Raw genomic sequence first — 19354 nt, 5'->3', positions numbered from 1 at the left:
GAGGCTGGGACCGAGCCTGACCCAGGGCCCGCTCACACACTTCCCACACAGAGTATTGCAGGTCCTATCGCGGTCATGGTTTCTCGGGCTTATTATGCCACTTCCTCCTCCTGCTTGGAGTCTGGGGATCTGCGTTAGTCGACATATATTAAAAGGCAACATTTCGACTACATGTCTTTTTCAAGCCTGGCTTGAAAAAGACATGTAGTCAAAACGTTGCTTTTTACTATATGGAAGCAATAAAAGGATTTTAAACTTTATTCTACACCTTTGATGCTGCAGCCTCTGCCTTACTGTTATGGATTGACCCGGGATTGGAGGTTCATGATCCCACTGACTGGTGGCTGCGCAAATATCTACCTCACCCATTTGGGAAAGCTGTGTTTGAGTGCTGCCGGACCTCTATGTATCTGTCGACATGTATTATCTCTCGTCTTAGCACAGTTATCTGAGACACTGGTTTGGACCAATCAAAAGAAGCGTAACTGAATTAATGAGATGTTCACAGCAGTACTAGCATCCGAGTCCGCTTTAGGCCTACGATTGCTGATGGTGTGGGCAGGGGCCGAGGTGCTGGGGGAGGGGGGGAAGGCAACTGTGCCAGGTTTGGCCTGTGGAACCTCTTCGTTGTTCATCCAGTCTTTGGAGCGATGAAAGCAACCATAACTGATTTAATGAGAAGTTTGAGGGGTCCGCCTATACACTTGCTACAGAAAGTTTTCAGTGGTCCGCCTATATACTTGCTACAGAAATGTTTGAGGGGTCCGTCTATACTCTTGCTACAGAAAGGTTTGAGGGGCTCGCCTATACCGTGGGTTCACAAAAATTTCCTATTGCAGTGTTTTATCTATTTGGCACAAATACACTGAATGACTTGGGTGGGGCGCAGAAGGCTGTCCCATTGTGGTGTTCTGCTATGTGATACCTACACAGAATGAATTGGGCAGAAGTGTGGGCAGAGGCCGAGGTCCTTGGCGGGGTGAAACTCCCACTTCCCACTCCCACTTCCCACACAGAGTATTGCAGGTCCTACCTCGGTCATGGTTTCTCGGCCTTATTATGCCACCTCCTCCTCCTGCTTGGGGTCTGGGGATCAGCGCTGGTCGACATGTATTTGCTCTTGTGTTACCACAGTTATCTGAGACACTGGTTTGGACCAATGAAAAGAAGCGTAACTGAATTAATGAGACGTTTACAGCATTACTAGCATCCGAGTCCGCTTTATGTCCACGATTGCTGAGGTTGTGGTCAGAGGCCAAGGTCCTGGGGGGATGCAACTGCGCCATGTTTGGCCTGTGGAACCTCTTTGTGGTTCATCCTGTCTTTGGAGCAATGAAAGCAACCATAACTGATTTAATGAGATGTTTGAGGGATCCGCCTATACACTTGCTAGAGAAAAGTTTGAGGAGTTCACCTAAACTCTTGCTACAGAAATGTTTGAGGGGTCTGCCTATACTGTGGGTGCAAAAAGTCCTTTGTCTGTTGCACAGAACACTTGGAGGGTGCCTGCAGCCATAAGCAGCAATGGGGGAAGGTGGGGAGAGGTACAGCCGGCCACCACTTATGGCCATAACGCACCATGTCTCTAAAGTTAAGGAAATTTGTAAGAAGGTGTTGCATAGCATATGAACATTTTTTTGTATGTATTGTTCCTTTAAATACTGTTGATAACATTTTTTTCTAAATACTGTGCCCCCTGGGAGCGAGTAAGGACATCCCATGGCTGGTGCAACATGCTAAATTATCCCTATTGCCCTGGCAACCAGAGTGTGGTATTTATTGGAGGACAGTGCTCCTTCCCTGGTAGAGTGAGTTAGGATAGAGTTATTGTAAGTACATAGTGAGTGTCTCTGATGGCCTAAGGCCTAAGAATTAGCAAGGTGGGGACGTTCCACTGAGGTCCACTGATTGTACCACCCCAGTGCCCAGGGAGAAAACCAAGCACTCACATAAACTGCATAAAACCCGTTAGGTTTGATGATGGATGTTACTTCTTACAGGAGTGGGACGGTAAGGAGTACTAATTACCAACAGCGAAAGTCATAGTGGTGGCAGGGGCACTGATCTTGGGTCGATGACGTGAACACCAGGTTCCCCTTGGAGGACTCTAAGACCCAAACTGCAGGTAGGCCCCTGAGCTCCCCAAAGACTACAACACCCGTAAGCCGAACTTGATCCTGGGGAAGTGGACTCTGCCCCGGGCCTTCCGTTGCACTTTCCCTCAGACTGTTAATCCCTTTTAACTAATTTACAAAAAGTTCATTATTGCTTAAAAGGTGTTTTTTCTTTCACTTGGTGGGCTTGTTACTTTGTGTTTGTGTCTTAGGATGAGTGACTGTGAAACCTCTCAAGGGTTGTGCTTTACAGGAGATCAGAAAATAGAGATCAAAGGAGAAATGAAAGATTCGTCAAAACGGAAGAACACTCAAGAAGAAATGAAAATGAAAAAATAAATCAAGAACAAAAATCATGTTTCTAAAACCAAGAACGTAGGAAGACGCCAGACCCAAAGCTGGCCAAAGACATGCAAAAACTGTCAAGAGAGGTGTAACGTAAAGCTCTTGGGCTGGAAGAGTGGAAGAGCTCTCTGCCTATCATGTGCCATTTATAATACTGGTGTCTTCTTGTGGGGTAGAGTGGAAAGAACACCCATGCACCAGGGCCTGCCACTTCTGCACCTGCTATGAGGGTGGCCATAGACATTTGATGTATATCACAGAACCGGCCAATCCCCTAATCTGTACAGGAGCCTCCTGACTCCCCATCAACATCAGATGATAGGGCAAATAAGAATCGGGCAGTTTGATTTCAACTACCCAACAGTGTGTCTTGTATGTGTGAACATCGTGTAGTTTAGCTAAACATAGTTTGCTGTGAGCTTGGATCTTGGCGTATTCATGAGCAGTGGGTTCCGCCTGCCCATCTATTGCTGAAAACAGCTTTCCCTCTATGCACAGTATTAGGGACAAGGCTGTCAATCATCAGGGATGGGTGAGCAGCTGCTCATGATGATGCCAGACTTCTGGTTTCCAGTGCGCTACAAATAATAAACTGTAAATTTACACAAACTACACCATATAAGCACACCAAAGAGATCACCGTTCCAGTCAGTACAGCATGATGGTCTGATAGAGGGCAGGATGAAGAAGGTGGCAAATGGCTTTAAGTTCTCCTTCTTACTGAAGCCATGACTCTTCCAGCAACACGAGAGTTGGAAATGGAGCACTTACTTTTGTCTTTCATATCAAGGATTAGTGTTGCTTTGGCTGCAGAGGGGAATGACTTCTAAAATGGCTGTTTTGGGTTCATGCAGTAGGGAGCCTGGGGGATTGAGAGATAACTGTAGTTTTGTTGCTTGCTTTGTTAAAGGGGTTGTCCCGCGCCGAAACGGGTTTTTTTTTTTTCAATAGCCCCCCCGTCCGGCGCGAGACAAACCCGATGCAGGGGTAAAAAAAAAAAAACGGATAGTACTTACCCGAATCCCCGCGCTCCGGTGACTTCTTACCTACCTTGCGAAGATGGCCGCCGGGATCTTCACCCTCGGTGGACCGCAGGTCTTCTGTGCGGTCCATTGCCGATTCCAGCCTCCTGATTGGCTGGAATCGGCACACGTGACGGGGCAGAGCTACGAGGAGCAGCTCTCCAGCACGAGCGGCCCCATTGAGAAAAGAAGAAGACCGGACTGCGCAAGCGCGTCTAATCGGGCGATTAGACGCTGAAAATTAGACGGCACCATGGAGACGGGGACGCTAGCAACGGAACAGGTAAGTGAATAACTTCTGTATGGCTCATAATTAATGCACAAGAATATTACAAAGTGCATTAATATGGCCATACAGAAGTGTATACCCCAACTTTGTTTCGCGGGACAACCCCTTTAATGTGTGCATTTTGGGCGCCTTCCAGTGAGGATAAAGTGTTATTGTCATTTTTATTATTATTCTAATAGAGTAACATAATCTGCTTCTTATTGGCTGTGGGGAATCACATGGAGTGTGCCATGCCTGGAGGACTCAGGACAATAAAGAGGTGTATCGGCTCCTGGTGGGGTGTACTTGGCTACCTGCTGGGCGCTGAATCAGGCCCACTGGTATGGCCAAATCAGAGGTGCCTTTAGAGGACTTCCTGTTCAGATGCCGGATGTCCTTGGCAGTGCCGAGACGTCAGCTGTATGCCTCAGACGTCTGAGACTACCCACATACCCCCTGCTGCCACCGGGATGCGAGCTCCATTGCTTTGAGCCCAGAGGCCTGTTTATGTTATTGTTTGGGACCGGCGCTTGATGATTGTGCCCAATGCAACATTGAGGACACCGCGGCCCTCGTTACAGCGCACTTTCCTATAGAACAGAGACAGTAACCAAGAAAAGGGTGACCGAATCCCTGCCAAGCCGTAATCCTCTAGGCACGTTTGTTAAACACTTGCTGAGTTTAGTTCAGGTGTAACGGCCTCCGCTCTGATCGGATGCACAATAGACTGTGGCCCTGATTACGGTTAATGAATCATTTGCAGCGTACTAATTGGGACCGTCTCCCTGCATCCTGATTGGAGCACGGTGACCCTGCTGAGGTGGATTGCTGCATTGTTGTCCTGAGGACTGATGCCACAACCGGGCCGAAGTAACGGACTGCAAGTGCTCTGATGTCAAAGACAACCTGTACCCACATAGTATGGAGAGGGGTTGGCTTCCAATCCCGCTCCATACAAACCCTGAACCCTCAGGACGTAACTGTATGTCCTGCGACCCTAAGCGGTTAAAGTGCCATACCTCCCATTCTTGTTGGTTCCTACTGTTTCACAATAAACTGTTTGAAGTCATGTTGGGCACGAGCCGCTGTCAGCTTTACTGTGAGCTGTAACCGTGCTCACTATCAGACCTACGGCCCAGCAGAGATATGAGTTTGAGCACCAGAACTCATGCCATTGGCGGCACGCACTAGGGTCTTGGGCAAGAGGCAAGCCGAGGTAAGACCCCTATCTCTTGAAACAAAGGAGGGCCCTAACACCATGTTTCTTGGCCACTAAAATGCTGAATCATTGAATCTCCAGGGGTAATCAGGAAAGCACTGGATCACCATGCAAAGCCACTAGATTACAAAGAATGACACTAAAATGCTGGGTGCCACCAAAACAAAGCTGTAGATCACCACACATGACCACGAAAGGATAACACTTCGTACAAGTTCTGCAATCCTACATTTTAAATAAATTGTTCAGGCATGATTGCCATTAATCTCCTGTGTCATACATGTAGAGGTCCAAGGTAGATATAAAAAATGATCTTCTTACATGTAGAGGTCCAGTCTGGTGTGGATAATGTTTCTGCTTGGGGAGAGCACCATGCGGGTGTCTTCTAGGCCTTGCAATGCTCCCTGGGATACAGCTTTACAAATGAGTAGGATAATTGTCCACAGCGCCAACTATTGGAAGGTAATTGCTATATGAGTCAATATAACCAGGAATGTAAGCCAAGCATGAATGTACAGACAGCTGTTTCAGGTTCTTGCTCCCCATCCGTGTACAGTAGGGTTCTGGTTGACTGGGTGAGAAGCCATCAGTGTGACTTTGGAGGTAATGCTTCTGCTTGTGGAGAGCACTACATGGATGTAGGGAGTCTTATAAGCCATGTAACATCCCTAGTTATGTTGCAATACCTGTAAAAAGGTAAAATATTGACTCATAGAGTAATTACTATTCCAATAGGTGGTGTTGTAAGAATTGTTCCATCACTCATTTGCATAACTATTTCCCAGGGTGCATCACATGGACTATATGTCTCCCTACACCCTTATGTGCTCTCCACAAGGAGGAACATTACTCCCCCTGCACTCTCAGCTAACCCACCATAATCCTACCCCACACTTATGAGGGACAAGAACCCCCCAACATGGATATTCTGGTTTGGCTTACATGTTACAAGATTGGATATTGGCTCATAGGGAAACTACCTTCACATAGGAGGATTATCGCTATATACTCAGTTATACAGCATGGATACTCTTTCTCCTTGTGGAGAGTACCACGCAGGTTTACAGAATCTTAAATGCCACGCAATGCTCCCTGGGAAAAGGCTATGCAAATGAGTATAATAAGCTTCAGTAGTGCCACCTATTTGAAGGTAGCTACTGTATGAGCCAATATACACCCTTTTAATAGGCCTTGCAATATGACGAGAGATGTAAGCCAAACCAGAGCACTCACGTACAGATGGCTGTTTTGGGGTTCTTTCCTTTCATCAGTGAACAGTAGTGTTTGGATGGGTAAGAGACCATCAATGTGTGTCGTCATCATCATCATCATCATCGGGGTGTAGGGTGTCGCATAAGCCATGCAACATGCTTACATGCCTAGTCACGTTACACTGTGTGGGGTCACTATTACTACTTGGTCCACTATAGGGGGGCCACCATTACTGGTGGGGCTACTATGTGGGACAGTATCACTACTAGGGGCACTATGAGTGTCACACACTATTACTACAGAGACCACTGTGGCAGCCACTATTACTACTGAGGCCACTATGGGGTCACTGTTACGACTGGGGCTACTAGGCGTGTCACTATTACTATTGGGGTCAGTATTGCTCTGTCACTTCAGACAAGTCTCAATAGTCCAACTATGTGTTGGGTATCTTGTGTATTAATTCTTTCATTGCCTGTAAAATGAGTTTTTTTGCGCAGGGGGGGCGCCATTTCACATTTCTCCTTTTTGTAGTGCGTTGAATGAAGATGTCTGCGGATGGGACGGATCCTCTATTCTTACTGTCCTGGCTATGGTCTGACCATCCTGATCTGTGCTAGAAAATGAGGCGGCGACGCTTTCATGGCTTCTTCTAAGAATGTGTGAAGTCGCCAGCTGGCTATTGTCAATAAACGCTAAAAGGTTTCTTTAAAGGCTTGAATGTAATTCCCCGGCCGTCTGGTTTCAGTACCGTCCGGCCGAACACGACTTCTGTCTGGCAAGATGTGGATGTGAGAAGAGGCAGAACACATCCAGGCTTGTATCCTCGGCCCTCGAGGGGCGCTGAGATCATTGACAGGAAGAGATCACACCACAAGAAAAAACTGCATTTTCATCCATTTATTACAGTTTTGTGGATCAACATTCAAAATAAATAATCTGCAGCCATCCCATCCAGTAAGTCCACAACGGCTGAGGCGCCGAGGCGCTGCTCCGGCCCTCGTACCCAAAATACATTGCTGGCTAATTAAAGGGGTTAGAAAAGGTTCTATGTGCGATTGCAGTTTGGCTCTATTGAAGTGAAAAGGAATAAGCTGCAATACCACCCATAACCTGCGGGCAGGGGTGGCACTATTTCTGGAAGTGGGCAACCGTGTTTGTATAATCATTGTTGTCCAGCTTTATCCAAGGAAGCAGGAAGGAAAAGTGGGCTAATCAGTAGAGTAGATGCGCGTGCCGTCTAGGAGGGGCTCATAAACTGGGTGTTCAAGGATTGGAGGGTCGCTCATTTTGACGTTTGTTTCTGATGAGCAGTAGCGCCCTCCACTTGCGGCCTGGATTCTCTAGGATAGAACTCTGCCAGCATGGACTCTGGGATACGTTTCAGTAGTTCCTTAGGGAAGATCCGTAGCAGCTGCCATCCAATGTCCAAGGACTCAAATATGGTGCGGTTGTCATAGGCTCCTAGAGAAGGTACCAGGAGATAGAAGGAGAAAGGGTTAAAACTCACGGGATCTGCTGAAAGCATTAAAGAAGTCCTAGGTGGGGACTGACAGGGAGCTGCGTACACTGCTGATTAGAGATGAGCGAGCGTACTGGGATAAGCACTACTCGCTCGAGTAATTTGCTTTATCCGAGTATCGCTGTGCTCGTCCCTGAAGATTCGGGTGCCGCTGCGGCTGACAGGTGAGTCGCAGCGGGGAGCAGGGGAGAGCGGGCGGGAGAGAGGGAGAGAAAGATCTTACCTCCGTTCCTCCCCGCTCTCCCCTGCAGCTCCCCGCTCCGTGCCGGCACCCGAATCTTCAGGGACGAGCACAGCGATACTCGGATAAAGCAAATTACTCGAGCGAGTAGTGCTTTTCCGAGTACGCTCGCTCATCTCTACTGCTGATTGGTAACACTTTGGTCGGCCCAACACAAGCCCCCTCTGTGCCCCCACAGCAATAAGTATTTTCAGTTCCCTCATAGTGATATAAGCCCCCTTTGTGCCCCCACAGTAATATGTTCTTCTGTTCTTGTAGAGTAATAAGCCCCTCTGTGTTCTCACAATAATAAGTCCCTGTGTTACCCCACTATAGTAATCCCGCTCTGTGCCCCCCATAGTAATAAGCCCCTCTGTATCACTCCCAGAAATAAGCCCCCTCTGGGCACCCACAATAATAAGTCCCTCTGTCCCGACACAGCAATAAGCCCCCTGTTACCTCACCATAATAAGCTCCTTCTGTGCCCCCCATAGTGATAATTCCCTTTGTTACCCCACTATAGGTCGCTGGGTAGCACCATAATCACTACTCTGTGCCCCCACAGTAACAAGCTTCTCTGTTCCCTCGCAGTAATATAAGCTCCCTTTGTCCCCTTTCTACCCCTACAGTAATAAGTTCTTCTGTTCTTACAGAGTAATAAGCCTCTCTGTGCCCCCCACAGTAATAGGCCTCTCTGTGCCCCCCACAGTAATAGGCCTCTCTGTGCCCCCACAGTAATAGGTCTCTCTGTTACCCCACTATAATAAGCCCCCTCTGTGCCCCCACAGCAATAAGCCCCTTCTATTATCCCACTGTAATAAGCCCCGACTTGTTACCCCACAGTAAAAAGCCCCCACTATAATACGTCCTGTGTTCCTCCACAGTAATAGCCCCTTTGTGCCCCCACTATAATAAGCCCCCTCTGTGTGTAAGGGTGTATGGTTTATTGCTGTTTGATGACAGCATGAGCTTGTTTTCCTTGTAATGTTACTGTCTCTTTAAGAAGGGCAGAAACGGAGGAACATAGCCAAGCAGGAAGAAGAGACAGGAAGTAGTTAGGAGAGGTGCTTGGTGCAGGACGGAGGTTGAGGCAGGAGTCTCTCCTGGTGTACTGGGGTGTCACACTTAGGTTGCCTGTCCACGGGCGAAGATCCATGGGCGATTTATCACACTCTGTAAAGCTTTCCATAGGCTAACCATAAAAAGTGCCACGTCCACGGGATTTAAATCGCGGCATGCTGCGATTGCCGCTATTCTCTGCAGTATGCCTATCTATTAGATAGGCTGTTCTCAGAGACCTGTCAGCTCTCCCTCCTCCTCCCCTATGGTGGAATATCGCTAGCGACATTCCGCCTCAGCCGTGGACAGGGGGCCTTACAGTCCGATGGACGGTTCCTTCCAGGAGAAGGAGATGCAGCCATTGAAAAGCTGCCGAGTGTTCAGAGAGCAGCTAAGCTGTGGACAGAGGATGAGGGGAGCCTCGTGGATAGAGGATGAGGGGAGCCTCGTGGGCAGAGGATGAGGGGAGCCTCGTGGGCAGAGGATGAGGGGAGCCTCGTGGGCAGAGGATGAGGGGAGCCTCGTGGACAGAGGATGAGGGGAGCCTCGTGGACAGAGGATGAGGGGAGCCTCGTGGACAGAGGATGAGGGGAGCCTCTACTGGTTTGGGCTGTTACAGGTATCCTAGCCGACCTAAAGGCTGTTCAATGATAAAATTATAGCTGACCCCATCCACCGGGCCAGGACTCTGGTTAACAACCGTTCATGCAGACTTTATCGACAGACTGAGATACTCTGGACCACCAGGTCACAAGTTACCGCTCTCCTGTTTTACAGTTAATAAAGCATTGTTTGTTTAGCAATGGCGACTCCTGCGCCCAACATCTGTCCGTCAGGCTAACATGGACCTGTAAAACTGGGAAAGCCCCGAACCCGTTGCCTGCAGTCATGAATCCTTCTGCTACCGCAATAAAATAAGTCCTCTCTGTTACCCCACTATAATGCATCCCCTCTGCGCCCTCACAGTATTAAGCCCCCTCTGTGCCAGCATAATAATAAGTCCCTCTGTGCCCCCACTGCAATAAGACCCCTCTGTGCTCCCACAGTGAAAATCCACTCTCTTCCCCGGCAGTAATAATTCCCTCTGTGCCCCCCACAGTAATAATCGCCTCTATGCCCCCCATAGTAATGCTCCCCTCTCTGCTCCCACAGTAATTATCCCCTCTGTGCCCCCCCATAGTAATAATCGCCTCTATGCCCCCCATAGTAATGCTCCCCTCTCTGCTCCCACAGTAATTATCCCCTCTGTGCCCCCCCATAGTAATAATCGCCTCTATGCCCCCCATAGTAATGCTCCCCTCTCTGCTCCCACAGTAATAATCCCCTCTGTGCCCCCCATAGTAATAATCCCCTCTGTGCCACCCATAGTAATGCTCCCCTCTCAGCTCTCACAGCAATAATCCCCTCTGTGCCCCCCCATAGTAATGCTCCCCTCTCTGCTCCCACAGTAATAATCCCCTCTGTGCCCCCCCATAGTAATGCTCCCCTCTATGGTCCCACCATAGTAAGTTCTCTCTGTGGCCCCCATAGTAATACTCCCCTCTCTGCTTACATAGTATTAATCTCATCTGTGCCCCCGATAGTAATGCTTTCCTCTCTGCTCCCACAGTAATAATCCCCTCTGTGCCCCCCACAGTAATAATCCCCTCTGTGCCCCCGATAGTAATGCTCCCCTCTCTGCTCCCACAGTAATAATCCCCTCTGTGCTCCCCACAGTAATAATCCCCTCTGTGCCCCCCATAGTAATGCTTCCCTCTCTGCTCCCACAGTAATAATCCCCTCTGTGCCCCCCTTAGTAATAATCCCCTCTATGGTCCCACCATAGTCAGTTCTCTCTGTGGCCCCCATAGTAATACTCCCCTCTCTGCTTACACAGTATTAATCCCATCAGTGCCCCCCATAGTAATGCTTCCCTCTCTGCTCCCACAGTAATAATCCCCTCTATGTCCCCACCGTAGTAAGTTCCCTCTGTGCCCCCCATAGCACAGTAATAAGCCCCTCTATCCCTCCACTATAAGAAGTCCCCCCACATTAATAAGCCCCCTCTGTGCCACCCCTTATTTACTGACTGCCATGCTAATTCTCCTGTAATGAGGCATCTTGATGCGGCTACCTATGTGCCCCATCTGCTCTGTGGTTACAGCGGTCCTGCCTCGTGGCATCCCTTGATATTTGGTGTTGATATAGTCAGACGCTCTATTATCTCCTTACGTACCCTGAGCAATAAACTGCTTCTCAAACTTCTGCAGGAACTCCAGATACAAGAGGTCATCCGATGACAGCGCTTCCTCGCCTACCACGGCCTTCATTGCCTGCACGTCCTTCCCAATGGCATAACAGGCGTACTGGGGGACCAAAGACAGGGATTAATGGGAAAGTCCTTCCCAGGTCTACAGTGGACTTCCCAATGACCTGACATTAAGAAGAATTACTCAGATGGGTCCATAGGGTCATCTCAACAAAGACTGCCAATATCAGTCACAGCAAATCCGGTCCAGGTTACGGACGGTCTTTTCAGAGAGGTGCTCTAATGAGTACCTAGAATCTGATGCTGGTATTGGATGTATGACTAACCATCCATGATTGGACATGGGCAAGACCAAAGACCACCAGATGGGAAATGCTAATTCTATTATCTGGAGAAACCAGATGCAGGCTGTACCGCTGACCACGATGACCTGCTGCTCATGTAGTGGTGGGAGCTGGATTCTCTTGCTAACTCCCAGAGTGCACATATGTCTAGCTAGGTTCTGCAGTTCTTGGGTATGACTCCTCTTCTCAGGTTCACCATCTTTCCACACAGTGCACTCACCAGCTGGTTGGATACATCTCCATGGTCCTTCCTAGTCATTCCTTCCCCAATAGCAGACTTCATGAGACGGGACAGAGATGGAAGCACGTTAATTGGAGGGTAGATCTGAAAAGCATTTATCACCTTGATGACTACATGGTAAAATAAGGCAAAAATCAAATGCAAACCAGAACAAAGGATGAAGAGAAAGAAGGAGATTTACATGTTGCTACATTGGATGTTACTGCAGTTTTAGTACATGAACCCAAAGCCAGACTGCCATCCGGGGCTCGAGGCTCCCTGGAGTGGATGCATGGCCACCCAAATCACCCAACAGCTGCGCACCAGCACATTTAGATTAATATACACCATGAATCTTCCTCCTCCCTGGCTCTGTCTCCTTCACTACAGCATTTCAAAACAGGAAGAGTTGGTGGAGCTGCAAAAGAGGAGGATTTCTTGTGTACCTGAAGATGCTGCAGGACAAATAGAAGAAGTGAAGCGATGCAAGTAACAGTATGAATAGAAAGTATCTTGTGGGGCACAGAGGTAGCACTATTAATTAATGGGGACACAAAGAGTGAACTATTAGGTAAAGGGGGCAAAAAGGCAGCACTATTGGCTAATAAATACACAAAGTGGTCACAACAACTATTTTAGGTACAAAGAGTTACCTATTAAATAAAGGGGGCACAAAGGTGGCACTTTTAACTAATGAGAGTAAAAGGGGGCACAGTTAAGTAATGGGGGCACAAAGAGTAAATTATAAAGTAAAGAGCTCACTATAACCTAATGAGACACAAAAGGGCACTATTAACTGATAGGGGCGCATAGGCAGCGTAATTAACTAATGGAGGAACAAAAAGTGAACTATTAAGTAAAGGGACACTATTACCTAATGGGGCACAAAGAGTAAACGTAAGTAAAGGGGTCACTGTTACCTAATGGAAACACAAAGGGGCACTATTAACTAATGAGGACAAAGGGGAACTATGAACTAAGGGGTTTACAAAGGGGGCACTAATAACCAATGGGGCACAAAAGAGTAAAATATTAAAGGGATAAAGGGTGCACTATTGCATAATGGGGCGTAAAGGAGGCACTATTAACTAAAAAGGATAAAAGGGAGCACTATTGACTAATAGGGGCACATAGAGTGAACTATCAAGTAAAGTGAGCACTACTAATAATGGGACACAAATTGGGCACTTGACGCAAGAGGGTATAAGGGGCACAGTTAACTAACAGGTATATAAAGAGTGAACTAATAGGTAACAGTGACCCATTTACCTAACAGGGCACAAAAGGGCACTATGAAATAATGAGTGCAAAAGGGGGCACTATGAACTAATAAGGAACAAAACAGTGATGAAGGAGGCACTATTACCTAATGGGTTACTATGAATTAATGGGGGTACAAAGGGGGCAATATTACCGAGGGTTTGATTTTTTTTTTATAGGACCACAGGTAAACCCAAATCTATTATCTGCTCTTTGAACTTCACCACTTTATATAGAAAAAGGAGTTCCGCTCTGCTACACCTGCATGTACATTCAGAGAGGAGGTGACTGTCTGCACCTGTTTATGGTGGTACATAAGGGACAAGAACTGAAGGTGGAAATGAAGTAGAGAAGTCACTAACCTGTCTGTTGTGCAGCTGTCTGTCAACATAGATCTGTCCTTCTGTAATAAAGCCAGTTAAGTCCGGGATCGGGTGAGTGATATCTGGAAGATGGAAGGAGAAATTAGGTCATCAGACTCAATGGACCCACCAGGGCCGGCCAGGAAGGCGGATATAACATGAAATTGAGCCTGGGAACCTTGTCCGATCCAGAGTACCCACCATCATTGGGCATTGTTAGAATAGGTATCTGAGTAATAGACCCAGCCCTGCCCTCCACTCGGCCGGCTCGCTCGTAGATAGTGGCCAGGTCAGTGTACATATATCCAGGGAAGCCTCGTCGGCCTGGTACTTCCTCACGAGCTGCGGAGACCTAAGGGTGAAAAACAGTTACAAATAGCTGAGTAAACCGTGACATCACCATCAGATAAGGTCATGACATTAGTTCAATCTGGGAGTAATGTCGTGACTTTACCTGATGGTGATGTCACTGTAGGTGAGGAGCTTGTCCAATGGACGGAGCGAGCATCCAAACCTTCTACTATAGCCATGGGTGCCCCAAGCTTTTATGCTGCCTAAGGTGAAGTCTGAAATGGTGCCCCCCTGCCCTGGGTTGAAAACACTCTTTATGCAGGCATTGAAAGCGCCAATACACATGATAACCAACATGTACTTGGTGCAATAAGACTTGTGTTCAGACTTTGTCTGAAGTGACTCCAGAGGTGGCCCCAATAGTAACAGTAACCACCTTAATGGTACCAGTAGTTATAGCGACCTTGTTAGTGGCCCCAGTAGTAATCTTGACCCCATTAGTGGCCCCAGTAGTTATTGTGACCTCGTCAGTGGCCTCAGTAGTAATAGTGACCGCCATAATAGGCCCAGTAGCAACAGCGCCCCTGTTAGTGGCCCCATTGGTAATAGTGACTCACTTACTGGCCCTAGTGGCTTTAGTGACCCTGTTTGTGGTCCCAGTAGTAATAGTGACTTCATTAGGGACCCAGTAGTAATTGTGACCCCACAGTGGCCCCAGTGTTAATAGTATTCCCCATAGTGGCCCAAGTAGTAATTGTGACACTCATAGTGGTTCCAGTAGTAATAGTGTCTTGCAAAGTGACCCCAGTAATAATAGCATCCCCAGTAGTGGTCCTAGTAATAATAGTATTCCCTATAGTGGCCCCAGTAATAATAGAGACCCCTATAGTGGTGCCACTAGTAATAATGACCATTATAGTGGCTCCAGTAGTAAATATGTCATCCTTAGTAGTGCCAGTAGTAATTGTAACCCCTAAGGTATCCCTAGGAGTAAGTGTGACCCCCATAGTGACCCAAGTAGTAATTGTGAGCCCCCATAGTGGCTCCATTAGTAATAGTGACCCCCCACAGTGGCCCCAGTAATTATAGTATCTTCCATAGTAGCCCCAGTAGTAATTGTGACCCCCAATAGTAATAGCACATCCACAGTGGCCCAAGCATTAATTGTGTCCTCCATAGTGGTCCTAGTAGTAATAGCGACCTGTAGTCCCAGTAGTAATAGTATGTCCAATTGTGGCCACAGCAATAATAGTTTCTCCCATAGTGGCCCCAGTAGTAACCTCCATAGTGACCTCCATAGTGGCCTCAGTAACACTAGTGCCCCGTAGTGGCCCCAGTAGTAAAATTGTCCCCCATAATTGTCCCAGTAATACAAGTGTCCCTCCTATTGGCTTCCATCCAAACAGCAACCCAACAAATATTTCATGCACCTAGTCTGCAGCTCCGATCCACTGATGGCCACTGCTGCTGAGTCTGTGACCCCTTACCTCTCTCCCTGGGGTCTGCGCTGTGTACAGGCTGGTAAAAAATAATTACCAGCCCGGTGGCAACCCACTACCCCTCTGAAGTCCTGCAGTCTCAGGTGACCTCATGGTAGGGGCGCCCCAGACTGTAGCAGAACCTAATTAATTTCAATGAAGGCTTCAGACATAAATCTCTAAGGGGTGAATGGGAGGACTCCCCCAGCTGCCGTTCAGTCCCTAATGTCTTCTGTAGAGATGAGCGAGCACACTCAGATAAAGCAGTTACTCGAGCGAGCATCGCTCTTCTCGAGTAACTGCTCACTGGTCCAAGCATGCTTGGGGGGGTGGCAGGGGGTAGAGTTAGAGAGAAAGAGATCTCTCTCTCCCCGCGCTACCCCACACCGCCCGCCGCTCACCCCCGCCGCCCCCACCCCAAGCATGCTCGGACTAGTAAGCAGTTACTCGAGAAGAACGATGCTTGCTCGAGTAACTGCTTTATCTGAGCATGCTCGCTCATCTCTAGTCCTCTGGAATAGTGAAGGACAATATCCATGTGACACCCCTTAAGTGATGTCTTTATAGCTTTCCTGGACGCTCATCATCCACACTTAGACAGATTTACTTAGAGTGGACTTTTATACGCCAATCTAAGCATTAGGAAGCCCAGGTCTCCTCATACATTTGCCGCATGTTTCAGGCTCTCCGTGCTCTAAATATAAAATCTACCCAGCTGGAAGCTGTCGTAGTTGTCAACTATAATTTACACCAGCTTCTGGCATAAATTATAGCAAATCTCATGGGCCAAAAGTAGTCACACCCTCTAACCCTCTAATCCCACCCACTTACAAGAAAAGGGGGCGGGCTAGCATAAATCTTCAAAAAGTCATTATTTTTGGCACTTGTGCAAAATTGTGATTTCCCTACACCAAAATTCTGGTACGACTAAGTTAATACATACTTTACAGGGCAGGCATTTTCTGGGGGGCAAACTTGTCAGGGGCGCATACTTTTCAGGTAGTCTGCACATACTTTTCAAGGGGGCACGTACTTTTTTGGAAAAAGAACACACTTATTTTGGAAGGGGGGGGGGGCACACGTACAGTTGGGGGTCATATATTTCAGGTACGGGCGCCACATATATTTTAAGAAATGAGTCGTTACCATAATGCCTCATATTTTATATACATAGACATAACATAACAGGTGTGGATGAGTGAGTAGCGGTCTGCACCAGCCCCGGGAGGTGGTCTCATGGTGAATTTTGTGCCTCCCTCCCCCCTGGTTGCATCCAAGCAAATTGATTTGGCATCCAATGTATGTGCAAAGATGAGGGATGTTGGACGTTACCTCACGTAGAGCTTCGGCGTAGGAGCTCATGTCGGTAAGGATGACCAGAACGTGCTTCTCACACTGGTAGGCGAGGTACTCCGCTTCTGTGAGCGCCAGGCGAGGGGTGATGATCCTCTCGATGCTGCAGGACGATAATATCAGATCACACATTCATCCATCTGTGCCAGATGCAGAATGTGACTACAGAGGGCGCTGCAGAGCAGGTGTATCTGAGCCAATCACATCACATACGGTCTACTGAGTGTCTGGATCTAAAGGAGGCCACACACACTAGATAGTGGTTAGTCGAATGCTCATTCAGCAGGCAGCTATTCCTCCTGACTTCCCCCCTACTTACAGGACCCCTGCATGTGTTCTCAATGGGAACTGGGGATGACACATTTTGTAACAGCTTCATGTGAAAACAAAAGGACTGGGCATCTGGAAATTCAGCATATGTAGTCCTTCTAGAACAATCCTTCACGGACAATCAGGACAATGACACTAACACTTGAGAACATAGAACAATGACAACTGGCACTGAATTCTTAGAATCTAGAACAATGGGGCTTTAGAACCAATTACAATGACAACTGGCATGTAAGAAGCTAGAACAAACACACAATGACACTGCCAATTGAGAGTGAAGAACAATGATACTTGAACATGGAACTATGACACATTGGCACTTGAGAATCCAGAACAACTGTACACGGAGACTTGGGAACTAGGAACATGGTACATTAATGCTTAAGAGCATAGAACAATGACACTTGAGAATCTAGAACAATGACAACTAACATGGATAATTTAGAATCTAGAACAATGAGACAAACAAAGACTTTAGAACCAAGAACAATGACAAGTAACACAGGAGAACCTAGAACAAAAACACAATGACACGGATACTTAAGTACATGGAACTATGGCACATTGACACTGGACAATCTAAAACAATCATACTCTGACACTTGAAAACCAGAACAATGACACAATGACACTTGAGAATTTAAAGCAATGACAACTGAGATAGACGAATAAGAATCTAGACCAATGAGACTTTAGAACCAAGAACAACGACAAGTGACACTTGATAATCTTGAACAAAGACTCAATGACATTGACAGATGAGGATGTAAAGCAAAGTGAAACGTGCCTAATTCTACTGTCCTCTGGTGTCAGGAGGCCCCCATGTAAATTAGATGGGTGGCTGATTGCATGGGATGCGCTGCCGGTGGCATTGTGAGTGTAACGTGAGGTCACTAGAACCTAGAAGGTTCTTTATGTCGCTCAGCACTTACGTTGGATCATTGGCTAAATTCAAGAACAGACACACATTATCCATGGATCCATTTTCCTCGAAGTCGGACTTGAAGAACCTGGCCGTCTCCATGTTTACCTATCAGGGATATAAATGTCGTTGTGTTCATCCAATCAGATGTGGAGATGACAGTCCGTTCCCGAGCTCTGGCTGATAATGATTATTACTTACACCCATCGCAGCAAACACAATGGCAAAATTGTCATCATGGTAATCCATCACGTCCTTGGACTTCTTCACCAGCCCAGCCTGTCTGCAGATCTGTGCTGCAATCTAAGGGGGAAAGGACCAAAAACACAAGTGGGAACCCCAATAATAAGAGCGTCTCATCTGTGCTGTTTGTGGGTTCTCTATCTCTACCCAACATTTCATTGCATATTGTTTGTTAAGCAAATTAAGCAGCCACACTTGGGATGCCATGTGATGAGATCCCAAGAACAAGGAGACACTAACACTTGAGAATCTAGAACAATGACACTTAAGAATCTAGAACAATGACACACTAAAGGCCCTTTTACACGCAACGATTATCACTCAAAATTCGTTCGAACGGTTAAAAGTGAGCAATGATTTTTTTCTATTAAAGATGAGTGTTTAAGCCTAATGAGTATCGTTAGAAATGGATGGGGCATCTGGGCATTTCCCTTGTTCGGGTCTGTCGCTCGGTAGTGTTTATATGTAAAGATAGGTGGACGATTGCTTGATAGGAGGGCATATGCTTGGGAATCTAAAACTACAACACACTGACACTTGAGGACCTAGAAGAAGAATACATGAACACTTGAAAATCTAGAAAAATGACACTCTTACATTTCGGAGTCTAGAACAAGATCTACTGACTTCAGAATCTAAAACAATGTTACGATGACAGTGGAATTAGGAACAATGACACCGACACTTGAGACTCTAGACCAACGGGACTGACATTTGGGAATCTAGGACAATGATATATTGTAACTTATGAATCTAGAACAAATGGTCCGTGATCACCTGATAATCTAGAACAATGACACACTGACTCTGCAAAATCTAGAACAATGACATAATGGCATTTTGGTATTGAGAGCAATAACTCACTGCTAATTGAGAGTCTAGAACAATTATACACTGACACTTGGGAATCTAGAACAACGACACTCTGACATTTGTGAGTCTACAACAGTGTTTCCCAAACACCAGACCTCTCTCTCCCCCACCCCACCCCCCACCTTCCCCTATACACAGGTCAAGTTTTCAGGTGATGTAAACTTAGTATTACCATAGTATTGTACAGGTGATATAATTAGCATCAGTGCCTCAGACATTGACACAGGTGTCCTCTGTATAGGATATCCTCAAACTGCGATGCTTTCGAGGGTGGGCGGAGTCTTAAGGACTGGGATTTGGGAAACACTGGTCTAGAACAATCACATGCTGGGGTTTCATTATTCCTTGCTCTCTGTTTTCGTACCTCGTTGTGTGGTAGACCAGCAGCTGAGAAGATGGGGATCTTCTGCCCTCGAGCAATGCTGTTCATGACATCAATGGGGGAGATT

The 19354-nt window shown here is 47.1% G+C and overlaps 1 protein-coding gene across 1 annotated transcript in view; it reads right to left on the bottom strand.

The window, feature by feature from the left end:
* Positions 1-7065: 7065 nt before the first annotated feature.
* ATP6V1B1 (ATPase H+ transporting V1 subunit B1) overlaps positions 7066-19354 on the bottom strand; it is a 97833-nt gene continuing 85544 nt past the window's right edge. The window contains exons 6-14 of the mRNA XM_066572858.1: positions 19270-19354; positions 17991-18092; positions 17800-17897; positions 16517-16640; positions 13617-13767; positions 13416-13498; positions 11794-11898; positions 11197-11326; positions 7066-7644 (exon numbers count right to left, since the gene is read on the bottom strand). The exon at positions 19270-19354 is cut by the window's right edge and continues 55 nt beyond it. Of these exons, the coding sequence (XP_066428955.1) occupies positions 7466-7644; positions 11197-11326; positions 11794-11898; positions 13416-13498; positions 13617-13767; positions 16517-16640; positions 17800-17897; positions 17991-18092; positions 19270-19354 (1057 nt within the window). The 3' untranslated portion in view covers positions 7066-7465. The remainder of the gene's footprint in view (positions 7645-11196; positions 11327-11793; positions 11899-13415; positions 13499-13616; positions 13768-16516; positions 16641-17799; positions 17898-17990; positions 18093-19269) is intronic.

Source organism: Eleutherodactylus coqui, chromosome 7, assembly GCF_035609145.1.
Source record: "Eleutherodactylus coqui strain aEleCoq1 chromosome 7, aEleCoq1.hap1, whole genome shotgun sequence".
NCBI lineage: Eukaryota > Metazoa > Chordata > Amphibia > Anura > Eleutherodactylidae > Eleutherodactylus > Eleutherodactylus coqui.
The sequence above is the reverse complement of the archived record's forward strand: the minus strand, read 5'-3'. Positions and strand labels throughout refer to the sequence as shown.